Source organism: Lissotriton helveticus, chromosome 12, assembly GCF_964261635.1.
Source record: "Lissotriton helveticus chromosome 12, aLisHel1.1, whole genome shotgun sequence".
Lineage (NCBI taxonomy): Eukaryota > Metazoa > Chordata > Amphibia > Caudata > Salamandridae > Lissotriton > Lissotriton helveticus.
This window is the reverse complement of record NC_136073.1, coordinates 881134262-881159145: the sequence shown is the minus strand read 5'-3', so window position 1 is coordinate 881159145 and position 24884 is coordinate 881134262. Positions and strand designations below refer to the sequence as shown.

Sequence of the window (24884 nt, the reverse complement as noted above, 5' to 3'; positions counted from 1 at the left end):
CTATTTCATTAGTTGACATTCCTAAAATTACTTCGTTGCAAGAGCTTCTCATTAAACATGATTCATTATTTAAAGATAAATTAGGTCTTGTACAAAAATTTGAACATAAGATTGTTTTGAAGAAGAATGCCGTCCCAATTATACACAAAGTAAGGAACGTTCCACTAAGTATTAAAGATCAATTAAAACAACATCTAGACAATCTTTGTGTAGAAAGGGTCATCGAACCAATAAATTCTTCAAAGTGGATTTCTCCAATTGTTGTGGCCAAGAAAAAGGGTACGAAAGACATCAGACTTTGCATTGATTTAAGATCATTGAACAAGAACATAATAGTTGATTGCTTCCCTTTACCCAAAATTTAGGAAATGTTAGCTCAATTGGGCAGTGCTAAAGTTTTTTCATGTCTAGATTTGTGTGGCAGGGTATGGTCAGACGTGAGTCCCTTGCTCACTTTGCCACTGGATTCAAGCAAGCCGGGCTGAAGACGGCTGGAATGCCAGAAACCGGTCCTCTGAAGCTTGTTTCCGGTCCAGGGAAGGCATGGCTTGGCAGTTTGGGCAGGACTGTTCCCATGAGGCACAGGGTCAGACTGATTTGCATATAGCCATGTCTGAACTGGGGTGGCAGAGTGGGCTAAATAACGGTGATGGATCAAACCCAGATCTTTTGACTGGGTGTGAGTGTTTGATTTGTTCTGATGCTCCGTCCATCACCACCCCCTCTTTTACCACAGAAGAAGAAATGGTATAATGAACACCCATATGAAAATACTGGTATTGGCACACTAGTGGTAAGTCTTGGTATATGGAACATTTGTGGAAAAATGCTGGTGCTAACACATTGGAGGCTATTATTGGCATAAAGGAGGGTAACCTGGCATATGGAAACGGGCAGCCATGACAAAATGTTGGCTATACCGAGGTCATTTTTTAAATAAAGGTCACTTGTGGACTATCGCTGGCATCAATGGAAACATTCTGGCTCTCGCATACCAGGGGCACCCATTGGATATGGGGTACCAATGACAAAATGCTAGCCATGACAGAGCTGATTTTTGAAAATGAGTGGGCATCCGTTTCACATTTTTTTAATATGCAGTCAGCTCTTGGGGACTGACCGATTCCATTGGCTTGGAACCCATGAAAGGGCTGAAAATCCAATGAGTGCCCTTTCAAAGCCTATGGCTCTATTTTTTTAGAAAATGTCTGTGGAAATTGTGCTTTAAAATGCAGTACCTGATCACATTCTTTTAAAAATGTTCTCAGGGGCAGAAACCCCCTAGTAGAGGCCTGCGTTCTTGCTTTGCTTGCTCACTACAATTGAGGGCATGCATTATGTTCCAGAACTTTCAAAGATCACGTCAGCCTCATAGTATGGGCGGGTCTAAATACACCTTTGCCTGTATTGTGTTGTCATATTAATCATGCAGTTATAATGGAACTTCATCAGTGTCAATCATTGTGATGTCATCATGGTTAAGGGCATGTCGCATGACTTCCTGGGAAAAAAAATGAGGATCGAGGGTCATTTCCTGTGATGTCATTAAGGTCAAAGGGTATGTAATGTCACTTCCGCTGCCCCTGGCATTTTGGTGAATGAAGAAACAATGTATTCTACCAGTCTATTGTGTAAAACATATATCCTTAGGATACATTGATACAAAGTTAATATAAATAAATCTATACTAATCTATAAATATTGACCTTCGCAATATTTTGGTAGAACATTTTCTGGCCTCGATATTTATGCAAACAAAAGTTATAACTTACAAATGCACTCAGGTGCTTGCGCCTTTATTTACAGTTTCTGTATTTATATGTGCTTTGGCTTAGTGTGCATAAGTCACCTTGTCTTAGTAAAATGACAGAATGTACTCACGCTTCTGATGGATTAGAATCTGGTCCACCTGCAGAGGGTAAAAAACACAGAACTCAGTCTTGGGAGCACTAGCTGAAGACATAACACACTGAGCGAAGGACTAGCCACTTTCACTGATGCAGCTAATCATTTGTTCATTCATCCAGACATTCATTTATGTATGCATGCGTGTATTCATTTATTCATTCATGTATGAATTTGTTTATTCACCCATTAATATATGTATGCATATATTCGTTTACTTATTCATCTACTCAGTCGTTAATGTATGCATGCATTTATTTATTCATACACTCATTCGTGTATGCATGTATTTATTTATTCATCAACTCATTCATGTATGCATTTATTCTTGTATGAATGTAATTATTCATTCACCCAAACTTCAATTTATATATGCATATATACGTTTATTTATTCATCCACTCATTCATACATGTATGCATGCATGCATTTATTCATTCATACACTCATTCGTGTATGCATGTATTTATTTATTCAGCAACTCATTACTTTATGAATGCATTTATTAATTCATTCATTTTTTAATGTGTTTTGCATAGCCTTAGACAGTGACAAGCTACCTACAGGTAGTGCTGGAGGCGATAAGTCAAAGCCCTTCAGTAAGCGTTATATAAATGCAATTACAATACAATACAATACAAATTTTGCAGTGCTCTATGGAAGGGAAAGAGGGGCCAGGATGCGGGGCTTCATTTTAGGCTTCTGTGGGGAATGAACTGCACAGGGAGGAGCAGATGGTCAATTTAGAGAGGGGGAGCGCCTGTGGGGACATGACCCTGGTGGAGGAGGATCCGCTCTGAAGAAGAGATTTGCCTTCAGCCTCCTCTCCGACATCCGCTCCCTCCTGGACAGATGAGTGACAGTAGCCCTCATCCTCCTCGACCTTTCAGAGGCCTTCGACACAGTCTCTCACCGCACTCTAATTCACAGACTTCACGACGCAGGGATCCGGGAAAAGGCCCTCGACTGGACCCCCTCATTCCTCTTCGGCAGAAGGCAGCGGATTAGACTCCCTCCCTTCCTCTCGGACCCCACACCGAACACCTGCGGACTCTCCCAAGGATCCTCTCTCAGCCCTCCATTGTTCAACATCTACATGGTTCCGCTCACCCCCATCATCAGAACCCACGGACTCAATATTCTTTCTTATGCAGACGACAACCAACTCATCCTCCCCCGATCCAACAAACCCAACGCAGCTAAGCACAACTTTCAAGAAGGCATGGTAGCAGTCGCCAAATGGATGAAGAGCAGCTGTCTACAACTCGACACGGACAAAACAGAAGTACTCATCATGAGCCCACACTCTGACACCTGGAAAAACCCCTGGTGGCCCCCCACCCACGGAAGCCCGCCCAACCCCACAGACGACGCACGCAACCTCACAATCATTCTGGACTCCGAACTCAAAATGGACCACTAGATCAACTCCATCGCATCCTCCTGCTTCCACACCCTCCACCTCCTATGCAAGACCTTAAAATGGATCCGCCCGAACACTGAAAGAGCGACACACACGCCCTAGTCACCAGCAGAATTGACTACAGCAACACACTCTTACGCCGGAATCAACAAAAACCTCTACCACAAACTTCAAAAAATCGAGAACGCCGTCGCCAGACTAATCCACAACCTGCAACAACACTGCCACACAACCTAGCACCAGTGCACACTCCACTGGCTCCTCATCAAGGCAAGAATCACCTTCAAGATTCTCACCCACGCACACAAAGCACTCCACAACACCAGACCAGCATACCTGAATGGCTGACTCACATTCCACGCACCCCAAAGGACCCTACGATCAGCCCAGATCTCCTATGCCATGGTCCCTCGCACCAGGAAGTCCAGATCAGGAGGCCACCCTTTCCCTTTCTTCGTGGCCAGAGCCTGGAACACTGACAAACATATTTACAAAGGAGGGTCCTAGGGATAACATTTTTAATGACCAGGTAGTCTCCAATCCCCAAAAACTAGTCATACAACAAAAAGGGGAGAATACCGGTCAACCCGTATAGAGACGGAGAATCTAGAATAAGTGAAGTCCAGAAACAGTGCAGATTCAGCCCCACTGTGCTGAGATGAATCACATCAGCCCACCACACTGGCGGAGCATCGTCATCTGGGAATTAGATGAATGAATATAGTGCAGTACACCCCTAGCTCGGGGGAACCTTCCTGCACTATACTCAAAAAAAGACGATCAACCCAAGTGTGATCTCAATCAGTGGTGCTGAAAATATTGCAGTGCAAAAAGAATAGTGAAATTTAAAAATGGCTACCGGGATACACAACCATACTTTATTAAGTGTTAACCAAGTGCCAAGATTAAAAAAGGTGAAACCTGATAGTTTGAAAGAATAACTATAATATGTAACAATAACTGAAAAAAACATAGGTTACAGGGACGTTATAGTTAGACATTTCACTCATACAAAACCAGAGAAATTCAGCCGTTATAGTTAGTTCAGCTAACTATAACTCGTGCCCCCGCAATGCACTGCTGATGACATCACATATTACATCATTCATGACATGGTCAGTGACATCACTGATGACATCACTGATGACATCTCAAATGACATCACTGATGACATCATCCAGTGAATGTGTGTTTCTGTAAATGTTAAATATGTCTTATATATATATGTATATATATATATATATATATATATATATATATATATATATATGCCAAGGTGTATTGAAATATGAGTGGGTGTATGAGTGTCTGAATAGATGACTTAGTAGGTACGTGACTGACTGTATAAGTGAGTGATTAAATGTGTCGTACTGAATGCATGGGTTAGCGATAAACTGTGTAAATTTCTGTATCAGTCTGTCAGTTGGTGTCTAAGTGGCTGCATGGGTTGGTGAGTAGCTACATGAGTGTCTATATGGGTTATTGATTGGTTGTCTGAGTATCTGTATGGGTGCCTCTGTCTGTGTGGGTGGGTGGGGGGTGTGTGACTGTGCATAGATGTGTGAGTGGGTGATTCACTGGGTATATGGGTTCAAGAGTGTATCTGAGAAGGGCTGTATGGGTGGGTGAGTGTGTGTATAGGTATGTTGGTGAGTGAATGGATATTTCACTGGTACATGTGTGAGTAACTACTTATATGAAAGGCAGTATATGTGAGTATTAGAGTATATAAATGACTTCATGTGAGAGTGAGTGATTATGAGTGTGTGCTTGTATCAGTGAGGTGAGCCATTCATTGCCTCACCGAGACGGATTCAGACGTCCCAGAAAAGCTCGTGGAAGTGATCGCTCAGGCGGCACATACCCCAACCCTCTTCACCGGCTGGTGAAGAAAACCGATATTAATTACAAAGAATCTTCCAAGTCAGGATATCTCCAAACTGGGTGTCGGCTGACACCGCAACGGCTACTGAAGAATCCTCTAGCTGTCCACATCCTCAGGCTGTCGCTCTCTTATTGTCCTAATGAAGAACCACCCCAGATGCAAATATTTCTGCACTAACGTCTAGGGTCGAAACGTCGACGTTACTTTTGTCAATCCGTCCATCTTAAGCCACAACACGAAAAAAGAAAATAATATGATTGTTGAGACCTAAAGTTTTCAAATATGGACTGATGAAATTCTATGTTTTTCTATAATTGTAAATAAGTCATCTTCACTTATTCATGTATAGCACGACCACTACTTGTCACTATTAGTCACTAAATATTTCACTCCGTATGTGATTCTTTGCTTTTATTGTCCTTGACAGCCTCTTTTTATGAATTGATTTATACGTGTAAAATTTCCATAATAATAAGAACTTTTTCAAAAAGCGAAAATTGTTGTGTGTGTCCTGACGTACCATACCGCAAATGCAGACTGAGTGAAGTATATAAAGAATTAGTATATTCACAATATAGCAAAGAAATTGACACATATCCGACAGAAGCAATTGTTCTTATTTATATACTGGAGGTACCTGGTTGGCTAGTTGTCCCCAAGGGACTCTCAGGATTGAAGGGGAATTAATTCCCCAAATTACAACGCACCAGGGGGTGAGTTTGCAAAGAGGTGCAGGTACTGGGCAGGGCCTCTGGCGAGTTGCTGGGTCCTTTTTTCTTTTTTGTCTTTTATGGGAGGGGGCTGCGTGCCCCCCCTTCCCTGGGCCACTTAAGGCCCCGGGGACCCCAACCCCTGGGGCCTGGCAGCCTTTTAAAAAAAAAAACATATATATAGATATATATATATATATATATATATATATATATATATATATATATATATATATATATATATATTTGAGGATGGGGACCGCGTGGCCCCCCTCCAGAGGCCAATTATGACCCCATCCCCCTGGGCCTGGCCAGCCTTTTCATATGTGTTTTTATTTTTGGGCAAGGGGCGTGGCCCCCCCCTCCTCAGGCCTATTATGGCCCCAGGGACCTCATCCCCCGGGGCAGGCCTTCCAGTGGTGTTATAATTTTCTGTTATTTTTAATTATAGGGGAGGGGGCTGCGTTGCCCCCCTCCCGGGCTACTTCTGCCCCCGGGGACCCATCCCCCAGGACCTGGCCTCTCCGTTGGGGACCGTGGGGGGAGCCCCAATGCCTCACGGTCCTGCCGGCTCCCCACCTGCTGCAAGAGCCGGCATTGCTTTTGCACAAGTGGAGCTGCTGACATGCAGCTCCCCTTGTGGAAAAGCAATCCTGCTTTGCTTGATTGAAGCGAGAGCAGGTTTCCTGCTTCAATCAAGCAAAGCAGAGTTTAATATGACAGGGCAGGAGCTGTGCTCCTGCCATGCCATAGCAAACAGCAATGTCCCGGGGTGGGCACCCCGGGACATTGCAGGAGCCGGACCTGGGGTGTGATGGTCCCCAGGGCCATCAAAGGCTCCAGGAGCGTGGCCACGCGGCCCCTCTCCTTTCATATCTAAAGCCCCGGGGAGGTGGTGGTCCCAGGGCAGGGGGTCCATAACGGATCATCAAAGTTGCATATTTAGTGCCCCAGGGCATCTGGGGTGCTTGAGCCCCCCTACACACATGTATTTTGTTTTTAAAACAGAGCCCGGGGAGGTGGCGGTCCCCGGGGCTGCGGGGGGGCCTCGTGCACCCGCATCTAATTGGCAAAGCCCGGGGGAGGTGGTGGTCCCCAGAGCCTGTGTGGAGACTCAAGCCCCCCTATATATATATATATATATATATATATATATATATATATATATATATATATATTCCAAAACAACCTCCACCGATGCCGAAGGGAGGAGCCGCAAGCGGGGATTAGATGCGAGGTTCTTTATTAGTAAGCAGGTAAGGTGTGATGCATTTCGGCGTGAGCCTTCCTCAGACGCCACTGCCTAACTGAAAGTCCGTAACACCCAGCTGTTAACAGTCTCTGCTGCACTCTTGAATTGCCGAGTGCCCGCCTCCCCCAACCATGTGATCGTTGATTGCAATGCGGGACTAATAACACTGCAACTCCCAGAATACTCCATACCTGGGCTGGTAGTACGTGGGGAAACCAAGGCGAACTCCTTGAGTTTAAGGCCATGTGCAGAACTGGGCGAGCTTCATTCAGTCAATAATACAAGTCCCCGCAAAACGTTTCAACCTCCAGTATACAGGTTCGCCGGGTCGTGAGCTGGTAACAGTGCACCAACCACATCTGTGAAGTCACAGACTGCCTTCTAGCAGCGTCCCTTGCTTTCCTGATTGCTGGAGGTGGGCTGCCCCATGCCAATACCTTGGCTAGAAACAAAGCTGCTTGCGCAGGAACCAGATGACAGGCAGCCAGCTTGATGAAACGTGGGCTCCTTATCGTGTCTCTGGCCAACACGAAAATATTCCAAAACAACCTCCACCGATATATATATATATATATATATAAATATACATATATATATATATATATATATATATGTTCCAACAAATTGCCAGAGAGCACAGGGACGCACACAACAGCAGATGTCACCATCCAGTTTATTTTTTCAAAAAGGAAACTTGCATGTGCAATCCAGAATAATTCAGTCAGCCTGACGCATTTCAAGGCAAATAGCCTCTTCCTCATAGGCAGCTTCGAATGTCTTGCAGGAAGCTATGATTAAAAAGCTTTGAAACCTACCTTCGTGCGAGTGGCATCTCTAAAGATCTAGGGAAACTTTGGAGTGATGTTCACGTGGTATCCTCAAGCCGCGGGAGACGCACCACCAGCTGGGAATGCGATAGCGGGGCTGCTTGGTTGCCACATGACAGCCTGGATGCAGCATGAGGGAGCTCACTATCTGAAGCTGATCACTGTGCCTGTAGCCCACCGGAGGGCTGTTTAATTGAAAATAAGGCATTAAAAAGTGGTTTTTAGTCATGGGCCCCACCGAAGGGGAATGAGCAAACTGCAACTACCAGCATGCTGCTCACCAGGGAGCGCATGCGTATTTGATAAAGATGGCTGCAGGTGTCCGTCATTTGAATGTGTGCCATCCCATGAAAAAGAAGCAGGTGCTTTGAAACGCGTCGGGACTTCCTAATGAACAGTTGCAGTGCGCAGCTTCTTGCAATAAAGAGGTTTGAAACCTACCTTCGTGCGAGTGGCATCTCTAAAGATCTGGGGAAACTTTGGAGTGATATATATATATATATTCACAGAAAAAACCATAGGTTATAGACCATATATAGTTAGGAAATAGCATTTAAAAAACCTTATTTTACTCACACAAAACCATTGAAATTCCATATATAGTTAGTTGCACTAACTATATATCGCGCACCCGCAATCCACTGCTGATGATGTCACATATTACATCATTCATGACATGGTCAGTGACATCACTGATGACATCACTGATGACATCTCAAATGACATCACTGATGACATCACTGATGACATCTCATTTGACATTACTGATCACATCACTGATAACATCATTCATGTGATGATACGATGAACCTCTTCAGACTCTAATATAACCTTAGATACACTCAGTGTAAACAGACACTCACAGACTGTCACTCATCCATGGAGTTACTCACACACCTAGTCAGTCTTGCAAAGAATCAATCACACCTCCATTTCCTCAACTATATAGTTATACACACCTTACTTATTGAAACATATAATAACACATATTTACTCTGTTATACAATCCCTGATACAAGTTCACAATAATCCATACAGCCACTCACACATTCACTGGTTCTTATGCACAGTTATTTATATATGTCAACTATCACATGTACTGTGTTTTACATATGTACTTACTTTGACATGTAGCACTGAGATATCCATTCACTCACCAATACACTCATGCATACAGTCAACTGCCCAAACAGCTGTTTCCACATGCACTTTTGAACCCATACATCTGCTCACACATCTATGCACAGAGTCATACACCTCCCAGCCACCCACACACACACTCAGTCTCCTATACAAATACTTGGGCAACCAATCAATAACCCATATAGTTACTCATTTAGCTACTGATCAACACATGCATCAGATTACAGAACAACAGACACAATAATGCACAATTTAAAACAGTTTAGTCACTAACCCATGCACTCAGTGAGACACATTTAATCACTCACTTATACAGTCAGTCATGCACCTACTAAATCCTTCATCCAGACACTTATACATCCACTCATTCTTCAATATGTAAGACATATTTTAACTTTACAGAAACATACAGTCACTGGATGTTGTCATCAGTGATGTCATCAGTGATGTCATTTGAGATGTCATCAGTGATGTCATCAGTGATGTCACTGACCATGTCATGAATGATGTAATATGTGACATCATCAGCAGTGGATTGCGGGTGCGCGATATATAGTTAGTGCAACTAACTATATATGGAATTTCAATGGTTTTGTGTGAGTAAAATAAGGTTTTTTAAATGCTAATTCCTAACTATATATGGTCTATAACCTATGGTTTTTTCTGTGAATTTCATTGGTTTTTTAACAGCTAATATCTGTAGCTGTAAAATGTATTCTTCTTTAAATCCAAAAATATATTTTATATGTTTATGAATAATTTTTTTTTTTAATATTTTTTTTTCTTCGTTCCCGCTTCGCGAATCGGGAAGCTTCCCGTTAGCTGACCTTGATGCCGCGAAATAGACCGCGAGCCGGTAAACGTTTCTTTACCGCAAGTGCCGCGTTACAAAACAACATCGTGACGCCTCCCGTCCGCATGACGTTTCACGTTGTCGCGTGATACGTCATATGACGTGCTACGTTAGCGAACTGGTACGCGAAGCGAGTCGCAAAGCGCAGGTTTCTGGAAGCAAACCGGGAGGCCCTGCAAAGCGCTTAACGTAAACACAGCAAGTCATGTGACTTGGTAATAACACTTTTCATTGGTTCATTTCACTTTTGGTTTCCTAATGATGTAAGACTAGGTCATATAATCTAAAATGAACACTTTTGATTGGTTGAGAACTCTTGTTTTTCCCAAATGATGAAAATCCCTCCTTCTTTCCTCACTCTGACTTTCATCATTGTGAGAGAAAGACCCTTTGTGATCACTGAGCAATGGCTTCTTTAGTAGCTTCAGCTGGTGCTTCCCCACCACCTCCACCACATCCAAGGAAGAGTGGACCACCTGCTCAAGTTGTAATTCAACAAGAAGAAGAAGAAGAGGAACAGGAGGACGAGCACGAAGAGAGGCAGTTTTTGCCTGAGCAGCCCAGGACGTCTCACCGGAAAGAAAACTTCATTTGGCAATTTTTTAAAATTCCCAAAGGTCAGAAAAAAGTAAATGCAAGATACGTAACTTGCCTTATATGTCAAGATAGACTGTCCAGAGGGACCGACAAAAAATACAGTTTCGGAAACTACACAATGCATCGCCATATGACTAGGTGGCATCCTAACAACTACAGTGCTGCACAGTTTCGGAACGACCTAGATAATCTCCCTATTATGGCCAGAAGATCTGTTGTACCGGAAGTAACGGGACCAGAGGGCAGGGAGATGGTGCCAAATATACAAATGAGATTTGGTGAAGTAAAACACACCTGCGTATTTTGCGATGGATTCATTTCCTACGGAGAAAGAAGCATCACTCTGATCAACAGAGCTATTGACTATCATATGCAAGTTTGTCCGAAACGCCCAAAATAATAAATACTTCTTTTTTTTGTTTTGTTGCTCCTGTTGAGCCCTTTACAATGAATCGTTTTCATTGCCCCCTCCAAGAAAAACCCCAAAAAATATAAAACTGTTCCGAAAAATTCAAAAACAGTAAAAAAATGTTCAGAAAAATAAAAAAAAAAGTTCTTTTCAGAACTACCTCCCCGTTATTAAAAAATTGGTACAATATTTGGAACTGTGCCAACCTCTATTTCTCTTAGTTCGCTTCCCAGTTCGCTCGCGGGTACGCGAACCGGAAGCGACCCAAAAACAGTAAGTATAAGGGAAGGAAACAGACACTTATGTTAAAAGAAAGACAGCTATAAGGGAGTAAACTAGAGATACCATTACCCGTAATCCACTGCTGATGATGTCACATATTACATCATTCATGACATGCTCAGTGACATCATCAGCAGAGGATTGCGGGTTTTTTGGCAACATGCCTTATCCACGGTTTAATAACGCTGCCTTTTGCTTTATATAAGTTTTCAAATTGTATGAAATATATACCAATAGGTCGTTATGAACCTTTAGGTAGTGCTTTTCTTCATGAGGTCTGGTCGCTTCCATACACATACAGATGTTTCAAAGATGATCAAGAAGTTTATCTAAATGGAGAGGAATGCACTGAGACGCCAGATCATTCACTAATGTGTAGGCACATACAGTTACACGGTTCATGCAACAAACACCGACCAAATATGGCTTGCGTGTTGCAAGGCACGCCAGTTCCTGCTATCATCCCCACGTTCAAGTTGTTGGAAAATGGTAGTTATTTGATGCTCAATAATGAAGATTGTTCTGAGTTAATTAAAAGTATTCCTTTTATCGTAACAGTAAGTGAACGGGTTATTTGCTGCAGAAATGTTCTATTTCCTCCCACACATGAACATAGGGAGTTTTCAATCTGGCCACAAATACCAACCTTGGGACACGTTTCAACGGCATGGCAAGAATAAGAGCTCTTTTGTCTCAGAGAGAGGTGGCCTTGAGTTCGGCCCGTGAAACTTTCGTACTTCACATAGCGAACACCCATACAGAGGTGCAAAACCTTTTTCAATTAACATTTGCCTTTCAATTTCAGCAACATGTTTCCGACTATCTTTAACGCATCCTCCACAAAGTCCCTGGTGCACTTTTTTAAAGTTGTTACCAGTGGTCTCGTGACTTCATTTGAGAAAATCTTTGGAGTCATCCCTGCTTCCTTTCATTGTATTTTCTGCACTCTGGTTCGTGGATTGGCATTTTTACTTGCATTACCAGCGGACGCTCTTGTGCTTTTTTACATTTTTAAATATGGATGTCCCTCCTATGCAACCTCCGACCCTGCAGCTGCTGACACTGTTCCGCAATCGCATGCTAGAATATTATGGCACAATGCCGTTGGCGATATTAAGCACGGCATATGGATTATCTTTTCGGTTCTCCTACTTCACCTGTGTCCAGCCTGTATTTCACTGCCTGACCTGTGATTTCGATTGGGCCATTGATTTGTGTCTCTGCGGACCGGTTTCTCCTGACGTCGACTTTAATCAGCTGATGACTCCTATCATTACTCACGAGTTGGTTTGTCCTGGCGAAAGGATTATGGCTGTGGCATTGATGCATGGACTACTTGGTCCCTGGAATTTACTGGCGGCAGCACAGTCTTTCTTGGAAGAGAGCTTTCTTGAAAACCCACCGAGCTGTCCTCTGATGGTGATAGAGGATCCGGTGCTGGGAGAGCACGTATGTTCTTTTCCGCTTTTAAATTGGATGGCTGAACTGTTTTCGGATGAAGACGGTGACTTCCTATTGGAGGCTGTTGCAGCTTATTTTGCATACACAGTTATGTCATAGACCTTTTTCATGTTTGATATGCTGAGTACTAGCATTTCATTGACAATTCATTGACTTATTTGTCAAGTTTTTATTATTTACCTTGCCTATTGGCTTAAGACTCGATAAAGTACTTGGCTGTTTTATTTTTCTTTAGCATTAAATTTTCCTAGTTTTTAATGCTTTACCTTGCGGACCGTCCACATATAAACTTGCAATCTGCTCTCATGAGATGGCACTTCTATTATCTTATTCAGTTCGTTTCCGGATCATGAGGAGGTGTCATCTAGGTCCTGGATATCTTTACACCGTGTTAAGTTAGCATGGGCTCATTACCGGTTTAAACGCCATTTTTCCTTTTTTGCAACTTCTGCACACGACACTTAGTTGTTGCTTTAGCTTTCCACCTAGTAGTTCATCGTGGTTTACATGAGAATAATATGTTATTGGTCTACTATCTGCTTTACTTGTTAAACTATATCTGTACAGCGAGTGCTAAAGTTTCAAGAACAACACGATACAGAATTGTTATGAGGTCTGATCTCCACGACTTCATACTCATAACATAAGTGCAACTTCTGCCAATTCTGGGCATGAGGCGGGTTTTATATTGCTTTGCCGAACACACATACACAACAGTTGATGCGGTTCACATGAAGAGAGAGCTGGTGTATGGTGATGTGATTCCTTCAAATCTAAGACACTAAAGTATGGGCACGCCCTAAACCAACACAAAGAGACCTTCTTAGCAAATAATATAATATGTGTATTAGGGAGGGTGAGATATAAGCAGCCGCGGGCCGTGGAGGGAGTTACGGTGAGGCAGGGAGGCGGGGAGGGGGAGAAGCAGGGTGGAGCCCTCTCTACCTTGCCCCTCCCCCTCCCCGCCTCACCGTAACTCCCTCCACGGCCCGCGGCTGCTTATAAGTGTTGCTAACTCTTATTCATTTACAGCATGTTAACATACTGTCACCATTCGCTTTTTATGTACTAGTAACTATGCTGGTAATTTTGCTACTGATAATATGTGTACTTGTATTCTCCACCCTGCTTCTCCCCCTCCCCGCCTCCCTGCCTCACCGTAACTCCCTCCACGGCCCGCGGCTGCTTATAAGTGTTGCTAACTCTTATTCATTTACAGCATGTTAACATACTATCACCATTCACTTTTTATGTACTAGTAACTATGCTGGTAATTTTGCTACTGATAATATGTGTACTTTTATTATCTAAGGTACTACGCCTGAGAAGACGGCATTAGTAAATAAACATTTCAAATACACATCTGTTCTTCTTAACTCCATGTTCTGGTTTCTAAGAAATCTATAACGACCGACTGTTCATGAGTTCCACGTATCCTGAGGTACTATAAGTTCATATTCTGGATTGTCTAAACATTGAGAGTTTGTTATATCCAATGTGACACTGTACCTAGCTTGCTAAGGAGTTTTTGATTACTAACGTGAGTTTTGGGACACCCTAATTCGCCGAGGTTCCAATCCTCTGTCCACAGTTCTGTGTGACAACAGAAACCCTGCGACAGGGGCACCCCCGACCCTTGCTGGAGCTTCATCACACTTGCGATACAACTCCAGCAATGCATTCGCCGAGGTTCCAATCCTCTGTCCACAGTTCTGTGTGAGAACAGAAACCCTGCGACAGGGGCACCCCCGACCCTTGCTGGAGCTTCATCACACTTGCGATACAACTCCAGCAATGCGCCACCTTTACGGCACAGATACATCACGCATCTGTGCTGTTTTTGCCCCATGATGCGCCGCATTGTAAATGCAGCACACCATAGGTGACGGAACAGCGGCACAGAATGACTAACACATCCCTGGTGATGCGCCAGTCATCATAAATGTATCCCTATGCTTCTTATCTTGTTAGAGATGAACCGCCATATATATCATCAAAGTTTTTTGCATTTCCTAAATAGCGAACTTTAAGGAATAAATAGCGATTCTTTACCATTCCTAGTTTGCGATGAGCTATTTGCTAATTAGCCGAATGTAGCCCAATGAAGCCCAATGTAGCCCAATGTAGCCCAAAGATGGCCGCCAGACACACAAAAAAACAAATGTAGCCCAAATATCAGCCAGATGTAGCCCAACTATAGCCCAGTGACAGAATGACCAATCAGCTTCGCAAACCTCCGTTACGCGAAGCGGAGCGCTGTTACAGATATATATCTTTTTTTGAACGTTAATTTCTCAAAATCCACTGGAGCACATATATTGAGACCTAGCAAAGGCACATCGGGCTACCAGTCCCTAATATTTTGCCAAGTTTCGTGCAAATCCATTCAGCCGTTCAATTATTATTATTATTATTTTTTTTTGCCCCGCGGGGCCCTTTTAAAACCTCCACATCAAACCTAGGGGGTCAGCGAGGATCTACTATGCCCCCTTATAGTTATTTCCCCCTTTGTTTTGACCTCCTCTTGTCTCTCGATCCTACCGAGAGACAAGATGGCGGCCGCTACGGACTGTTTGGAATGTTGACAGACGCCGGAGAACCAATCAGCTTCGCTTCACAAAGCTCCGTTGCGCGAAAAGTCCGCGAACCAGAGCGCTGCCCGGTCCGCTGTTACAGATATATATCTTTTTTTAAACGTTAATTTCTCAAAATCCACTGGAGCACATATATTGAGACCTACAAAAGGCACATCGGGCTACCAGTCCCTACAATTTTGCCAAGTTTCGTGCAAATCCATTCAGCCGTTCGGGCTAAAAGTGAGGCCAACCGCCCTATGGAAAACTCAATGTTAAAAACACGTTTTGGGACCCCCCTTTTTTCTCGGCCCCCACTGGACGAACCCCCCCCCAAATTTTCAAGGGCTGCTCAGAAACAAAATGTGCCATTTTCCTGAAAATTTCAGCCAATTCCGTCCACAAACGCCAAAGTTATTAGACATAGAATTTTCAAAAAACCCATAGAGAAAAAATCCTAACTATATATACCTACTGGCGACCGCCAGTAGGTAATATATATATATATATATATATATATAACAACATTTTGGACAACTATAATAATGACTATAATAATGACATCGATATTTTTTCCCCTATATTTTAGTACTTACCTTCATAAATATAGGATGTCGATATATTTCACATCGATATTTAGAAGTCGATATTGTGGTATGGGGATATTTTGGGTGTCGATATTATGTCAGTGAACCCTGACAGAGTCATCCCATGAAACCAAGCAAATCCAACAAAGCCTCAAATTAAGCCAGCTGGTGCACCCCAGAGCTCAGAGCCTCCAAGCAAGACTGCCAACTGGAGAGTCAATGGCGCGCCTCCGCAACTACCACCAGAGCATCAAAGAAGTAAGAGAGTGGCCTTCACAACCTGTATCAACACAGCAGCCAACCACACAAAACAACTCTTCAAGAGAGTCAAAGAATTCTCCAACCCGACAGCCACAGACAACACCTTTCACCCTTTCCAAGAACTCTGCAACACCCTCTCAGACTACTTCCGCAACAAGATCGCCACCATGTACAACAACTTCGACCCTCAGGGCTCATCTTCTACAGCCCTGGACAACCAAAGCTAACCAGATGAACATTCATCAGTGATCACTGACATTATAAACACCAGTTGTTCTAGGCATTAACATGCATCAGTGGTCTCAGACATTATATACTTCAGTGGTCCTAGGCAGCATATCTATAAAAAGCCTTATGAGGTCTGTGTCTCAGTGACCTCAGGAAGCACAATCAATGGCCCATGGAAGTAAATGCTCTGCAATTTCTTGAAAAGTAGTGACCAATAATAGCCTTACTCAGCAGTCATAATGAATAGCCCTACATTAGTGCCATTACACATTAACAAGTATCAATGGCCCGCACAGTAACAAGCATCAATGGCCCCGCACAGTAGCAAGCATCGATGGCCCACGCAGTAACATGCATCAATGGCCCCACGCAGTAACAAGCATTAATGGCCCCACAAAGTAATAGGCATTATTGGTCACACACAATAAACAGTATTAAGGTCAGACTTGAGCAAGATCAATGAATTCACACCATTAACAATCAGGGCACAAATCATCCCGGGCAGAGGAACGCAGGCTGCCGGAGAAGGGTCACTCTCAGGAGGGACATGTGAAGCAGGATGTGGTGCAGGAGTTGGCAGCAGCAGCAGCTCCAGGGCTGCTTTGATGTCTCATCTTTCCTTCCTCCCTCGGCCAGGCCCAGCCACAATGAGAATGTCATGGTCATCCTCGCCTAACCATTGGCTCCAAACATACATTATTGCTGGGTCTTGAACTCTGAGAGCCCTTATAACATGGCCGCCATGTTTCTACACATGGAAGATTGTGGGTTTTGCTATGTGGAGCCAGGTCCAGCCCAGTGAAGGAGCAGGAAGTGTGCCAGGCATAAGGCAAAGGTCAAGAACAGCCAATGACAACTCAGGGCGGGTTGGTCATCTCCATGGGAAATGCCACCAGTATAACAGCCCCTTTGTCTCAAACGTACAAATGGCAAGAGACAAATTATTTTATTTCAGGTGCTTCAGTGCCAGCAGAGGGACCATTGTCCATTGACAAATGCAGCCCATGCACGGCAACAGCACTCTGCTTTCCTAGGCGACAACCTGGATTATCTGTGATGTTATTAATGGAGCTGGGCAACATTAAGGTAAAAACTAAAAAGTAGGCATTGACAGAGATGATGGAGACACATTAATACAATGGGATGAAGCACTTATACTCCTTGGACCAAAGTTAACAGCATCTCTTCAAAAGCCTGGATGCCTGGGAGGGGGGCGGTGGGGCTGGTGATGGTGGCGGTGATGGTGGTGGAGGTGCTGGTGATGGTGATGGTGATGATGATGGTGGTGATGATGATGGTGGTGGTGGTGATGGTGGTGATGGTGGTGGTGATGATGATGATGGTGATGATGGTGGTGATGGTGGTGGAGGTGGTGGTGGTGGTGATGGAGGTGGTGGTGGTGATGGTGGTGATGATGGTGGTGGTGGTGATGCTGGTGGTGGTGGTGATGATGATGATATAGGTGGGTGCAGGGATAAACATTCCCATTAAGGATGAGAGCTGCATGACTGGATAGTCTGAGCCTGGCAGAGCTGACAGATTAGACTTGAAGAAAAAGTGGAAAAGACATAGCTAAAGTAGGGTAAAGCTGGAAACGTGAGAATAAAATGAAAAGCCTAGGAGAAAGGCAGTGACGGTGTCTCACCTGTGTCAGGTATTCCAGCCCTGGAGGTATGTTGGGCAGTGCCGCCATGTATGGCACTGGCTGAAAGCTTGAGGCGCCATCTGCTTGGTGTGACTGCGGCGGCCCAGCCTGGGTGCCCTGGTACTGCTGAGGCTGGTACTGCTGAGGCTGGTACTGCTGAGGCTGGTTCTGCTGAGGCTGGTACTGCTGAGGCTGGTACTGCTGAGGCTGGTACTGCTGAGGCTGGTACTGAGGCTGGTACTGAGGCTCGTACTCAATTCTATCACCTGATGGGGAAGGAAGGACAAGACAGCATTAACCACCCACCTCTCCTCCTGACCCTACCATGGAACAGTCACAACTATAATTCCGGGTTGCTCTCAATGAGCTTTGATTGTGGGCTTGTTTTTAGATTTTCACACAAAATATGTAATATGGCTACAAACCTCCATACTTTTGTAATTAAATTTACTTTTTTAAATGCTTTTTAAACTTCACATAAGCTTCAGGAATTTATAGACTATTGCAACACTCACAAAAAATACACACTGCCACCAGAGAAACACAAGATATAGCACTAGAAATGAGAAATATGATTCTGCTTTTAAAAAAGGAAACACTTTTATACGCTTCCTAGTCTGTGGTCTGACATTGGCCTCATTTTAGGTGTGCCGAGAGCCACCAGAGATGGTAAGCTTCACTCCAAGATAAGTGGGGCTACTGATCATGATGGCTTTATAGATGATTCAGCTGGTTTTGAAGATAGTGGTGCTGGCAAGGGGAGAACATGGAGTTCCATCTGAGTCAGCAGCGGCTCTGCGTAATGGCGGAAGAGCGTCGTCCCACTGCGAGTCAGAAAAAACAAAACGATAATAAAAGACTTTTAGTATCATTTTATTTTACTGACGGAGCTCATGCCAGTCTTGGGCAGGGCTGGGCCATGTCAGAGAGAAGGAGTGGTGGGCACTGTAAGTGTGCATGTCGGTTTGGACGGCTGTCTTAGGACGGCCACACAGACATGCACACTTAGGTTTCTCCATCCAAGCTGTATTCCACAGCTCGGTGGATAAATGACACAAACTCACTATGCCTGAACGAGCATCAAACCAACCCACTCATGCTAATCCTGGTGCTTCTCTCATGCTTGGTATAGCAAGAGCAAAACACACAAGATGATGGACGGAATGTTGCACAATGGCAAAACATTCACATTGTGATAGAAGCATTGACAGTGGTGAACAGGGCTGAGAGAGCTTGGATGAAGGATGATAACTCTGCTCTCTGTAATCTCTGTAAGACACTTCGGTTGAATTCCCAGGAGGAGGGAGTAATAGAAATGTGTTAGACTGGAATAGACCCGTAGAGACCTGCTTGAGAGAAACATTCAACATTACAAAACTGTGCTCACTTTTTATTCTCCCATTAAGTGTCTAATCTGATGATTTATACCTTCCCACAAGAGAGAGAGAGGCATTGGACTAAGACGATAATCAATCAATCTCCCTATAAGTACCTCCGAGAGGTGGTATAGTATGAGTGCCCTCCTGGGTCAGTCTAGAACAGGGAAAAAGGGGGAAAGGGGAAAGGGAAGGAGAGAGAAAGAACACACCACATCAGTGAGTAAACATCACAGGATAATTCCTCTGCATGTCCAGCGCAGATGGCGTTGGAGTGGACGGTTTTAGGTTGGGAGCAGAAAGGCCCTGTATTGACAAACGTTACAATGATGATTAAAAAAAAAGGAAGGCAGCTTGGGCTCATCGGCTACCTCGTGAGAGATTGCAATAATGAGCCTGGGGGGCACCAAGACCCACTCTGTAGCTAAACGGCATCCATTAGGAAGTTTGTCAATAAGCAGCTGTCGTGATGGAACCAGTCAGTCCTATGTCCTTTGAGAGCAGGAAACAAACCGACGGAAGGCAGTTAAACAACAAAAGAACAGGGGATACAGGAACCGAGGCATGATCAATACAATACTAATGTGAGGGATGCAAGGCAGTGACAAATAGAGTGAGAGCCGCACAACAAACAGAAAATTGCCAGACACCATCTTGCTAATTCACAGCCCTTTTATAGGAACCAGGAGTAGCAGTGCTACCTCTACCGGTCCTGACCCGGAACTGCTTGTGCTTAACCTTCTGAGTCTCTGTGTGAGCCAGCCACACAGAGCTGGTCCTCCACAGTCACCAATTCTTCCCTGCTTTTTGCATGTTTCTCAGGCATTATCGAACACATGTGCACGTGTGCCTTCTTTCCTGTCTTCCTCTTGATATAATCCTGATGCCTATGTCCAGCTGTTCATAAATAGGTCTTTATAACATGTGCTTACTCTCGATATGTCACGCGGTATCTGTAATAAAAGGAACATTCTGAAAAACACCTCCCCATCACAAGTTTGGAAACACTGGAAAAACCCCACCGGAATTCACATATGTATTTTAAGGTTTTATATAGTGCGATCAAGACTCTTGCAAGTATCAGAGCGCTTTACAGGTCATAATTAGAAGGCAAGAAATAGTATACAAAGAACAACAATAAAGAAAACACATACAATGAATATATATAAAGAAAACAAATACAATTAATATATAGAGAGTGCAAGTGAATTCAGCCATGAGGATAGCTTTCACTTCTCTTTTGAAGGAGGCAGTGGAAGGGATCATTCTTGTTTCACTGTGTAAGGCGTTCCAGATCCTCTGAGCCATACCAGAAAAGGACCGGTTATACGTTTTTTTCTTGGCAAATCGTTGAGACTGTAGGAGAAGAGCCTTGGCACTCCTAGATGCTCTGCTGCCCGCTGAGAGCACAAGTTTCTGAGCTATGCATTGTGGTAGAGGGCCTTGTGTGTCCTACAAGCGATTTTTAGTTGAATTCTGGCTTCGAACGGTAGCCAGTTGAGGGCTCTCAGGTCTGGGGAAATGTGAGCGTTTCTCTTGGAACCTGTGATGAGTCTTGCAGCAGAGTTGATCGTAGCTCTTAGCGGGGCTGTTGATGACCTTGGGAGGCCGCATAGTGTTACTGCTCCATATTCCACGCGGGGAATTACTAGGGCTTGAACTGCTAGTTTGAAAGCGTTTGGGGGCAGAAAGGGTTTCAGTTTTCGTAGGGTCTTAAGGTGGAAGTTGGCTTCTTATGTTGAGGCGCTAATGTTTTATGCATCTTTAAGCTACTGTCTAGTGTTACCCCTAGAGATTTCGCTGAGTCAACTATGAGCGGTTGACCATTGAGAGCTGTTAGGTGCTTCATCCAGTCCAGGATACTATGAGTTTTGTTCAGGGGGCGATTAAAAGGAATTCCGTTTTGAGGGAGTTAAGTTTCAGATGGTTTTCGGCCAGCCACGTTTGGGTTTTTTGAAGTGTGGTGTTGTGCGATTTGATGTCCTCCAGTGCTAATCAAACTGTAAAATGCCCCAAATAGTTGCTAGCGTGGCTGCAATTCTACAAAATGCCAATGTGCGCCAAGGTCTCTACATCGTTACTAACTAGTTACTTTTCACTGCACAGCACCACTGTTTCAGATGGCATCCTTACCAACTTACCTGTCAACCCGTTTCAAAGAAGAGCTCAGCTCCTTGTTTTTTAACATTCTTTTATTTCTCTTTGTGCATGCGTCTTTTAAAAATCTTGAACTCTATGTCTTTAACCTCTATTAGTTTCTTTAAGGTTAGAATAATTCCTGTGATTTTTCTGGAATACACTATAAAGATTCGTGTTTGTGAATCACTTAGACTGCAATTCTTGTTTCCTGCTGTGATTTATTTATAAGAATGCAGGCTTTTTCCATCGATGCACCCAGGATATGAGACAACTTTCCCATATCCATCAGGACTGCCCCAATTTCGGAAAGAGTTGAGGACTCACATCTTTAAGCAACACAACATCACAATGCATTAACATTCTAATAACCAGCCCCCTCTCATATACTTGGTGTTTGGAAATGTTGGTGACTGTATCCTTGACTTTGACCCTGTACTGCGCTTTTCTGGCTTTGAGCTAGGTTTACGCTATAGAAATACCATATGCATACAAAACACACATACGTACATACATACATGTATACATACATGCATTAATACATACAACCATACATGTATATACATATACATGCATACATACCTATATTAATACATAAATACATGATTACATACATAGTTACATTAATATGTACATTCAAACATACATACATACATTCATGCATACATACATGCATACATACATTCATTAATGCAAACGTACACACATACGTGGATATATACATATATACATACCGGCATACATACATACATTAATACATGAATACATGTATACATACATGAATACATACAAACATAGTTACATGAATACATACATTTATACATACATACACACATACACACATGCATACATACATACATTACCTTGTTCGTACGAACAAAACGTACTCGGACACCTTAAGTTGCTCGTGTGCATAAATTTATTAGGCAATACATTTATGCACACGAGCAACTTAAGGTGTCCGAGTACGTATTGTTCGTACAAACAAGGTGGCGTTTTTGGATTTATGGGCGACCGGTAGCCCCACCTCGGACCGCCCACGAGCAGGCTCGACAAAATTCCGTTAACGGAGCTGTTGATTTTACATACATACATTAATACAAACATATATACAAGCATACATACATATACACATACATACATACAATAATACAAACATATATACATACCTACATGGATACATACTTATATACATACATACCTGCATACATACATACACACATGCATACATACATACATTAATACAAACATATATGCATACATACATGGATACATACATATATACATACATACCTGCATACATACATACATGCATTCATTCATTAATGCAAACATACATACATACATGGATACATACATATATACATACATACCTGCATACATACATACACACATGCATGCATACATACATTAATACAAACATATATGCATACATACATGGATACATACATATATACATACATAAATGCATGCATTCATTAATGCAAACATACATACATACATGGATACCTACATATAAAAATACATACCTGCATACATAAATACACACATGCATACATACATACATTAATACAAACATATATGCATACATACATGGATACATACATATATACATACATACCTGCATATATACATGCATGCATTCATTAATGCAAACATACATACATACCTGGATACATACATAGATTAATACTGCAAGCGGTTTTCCTAAGATTCACAGACTGTAGCCCCCCTCTCCCCCGCAGATGCTCTCTGCCCTTGGCTGGCAGTGCAGTGCTCTGGTATCTTAGAGGCGAACTAAGGTCGGCATGAAGCAGAGGCTGCCCGATGTTGGCCTCTGTTCAGCACTGAAGCACTTAAAGGAGCCATCTGGTGAAAGGAAAGGGGGGGCCACTCGGCCCCCACGCACATATGGCGGGGCGACCCGGCTTCCACCCTTCCCCCGTATCTTCGGTGGTGGGGAGTGCCAGCCCCTTATTGCCGCATCTTGATGACGCAGCGGGGGTGCCTCCACCATCGACTGATGCCGGTCCCACCGTTGACCCGGAAGCAGTAGAAGTGCTTCCGGGTCAAGGGGAGGGGCCAGCGCGAACTGGACAGCCCCCAGGACAAAGGGGGACTTTAAAAGGCCTGGGGAGCGCGGGAGGTGCCCTCTTGCACCAGCGCTCCCCGGGCTTGCTCCGTGGCCCTCGGCGAGGGGCAGAATAATTTTTTCCGGGCCCCCAGCGGCCCGTAATTTCATTTTCCTCTTGTGTTCCCTCTGCAGGTTTCCGTCGTGACCTGTGGAATCGACAAGCCAACTGGTCTCGCCAGCGGGGGAGGCGCGGCGAACTTTTGGGAGACTCGAGCGGACACCATAGGATTTTCCGGTCAGAGGCAGCGCGGCATGGTGGGCAGCCTAAGTAGCGCGGGAGCATCATTCGTCGCGGAGTGCAGGGCACACCAATTTCCCAGGCCGAAAGGTTGACGTGGGCAGAGGGGCGGATGGTATCTCGTAAGTTTCACCGGCCATGTGTTGTTTCAATGTTGAGCGCTGGGTAGCGAGCGGTGGTCGCAGACCGAGGCTTCTCTGTGTCCTTCCTTGTGGGACGCCGTATAACCTGATCAGGGGATGTAGCTCAGTGGTAGAGCGCGTGCTTTGCATGTGGATGGACCCAGGTTCAATCCGTGGACTCTCCTGTTATATTTATATAAATGTGCTTTTAAGAAATACTGGGGGGGTGAGGGATAAATGCTCCCGCCTTCGTAGACGCCTTATAACCTGGCAGGCACAAATGGGGTTATGATTTGTTTTCAGGCCTGCCACTGACACGTCCTTTTGTGTGCTATTATGTTTAGGAAATACTTTGGGGGGGTGAAAGATTAAATGCGCCCGCCTGCATAGATGTCGTATAACCTGGCAAGCACAAATGGGGGTTATGATTTGTTCATGCCTGCCACTGACGCGGTTTTTTGTGCGCTGTGCTATTTCAGGACATATTTTGTAGGGCGAAGGATGAATGCTGCCAAAATAGAAAAACAAACCTAGTTGGTTACCATTAACGTTTCATATTGCATTGAAAGGGCTGACCATAATAGGGCGCAACATTTTTCAGAGGAGAGAATTTATGCCACCATGGCCTGCGTGGTGTTTGTTCTTGTGCCTGAGTGTCTAGCACATTTTGCAGTATTATACCTCAGATTGTACTTTGTTTTTCTCTTGTGGCCTGCGCATTGGTCACTTTTCCTCCTGTGCACTTTTGGCTACCTCATGTATTTTGTTTGCTCGCATTTGTCACTTTTACCTTACGTAACTTAACGTCTGCTTTTGTAATCTGTTCTCGTGTAATGT

The 24884-nt window shown here is 43.8% G+C and overlaps 1 protein-coding gene across 4 annotated transcripts in view; it reads right to left on the bottom strand.

The window, feature by feature from the left end:
* Positions 1-24884, bottom strand: part of LOC144797750 (phospholipid scramblase 3-like) — a 180551-nt gene that overhangs the window by 74476 nt on the left and 81191 nt on the right. For all 4 annotated transcript variants that reach the window (XM_078668502.1, XM_078668503.1, XM_078668501.1 and 1 more), the window contains exons 3-4: positions 18042-18307; positions 1882-1909 (exon numbers count right to left, since the gene is read on the bottom strand). In XM_078668502.1, the coding sequence (XP_078524628.1) occupies positions 1882-1909; positions 18042-18307 (294 nt within the window). The remainder of the gene's footprint in view (positions 1-1881; positions 1910-18041; positions 18308-24884) is intronic.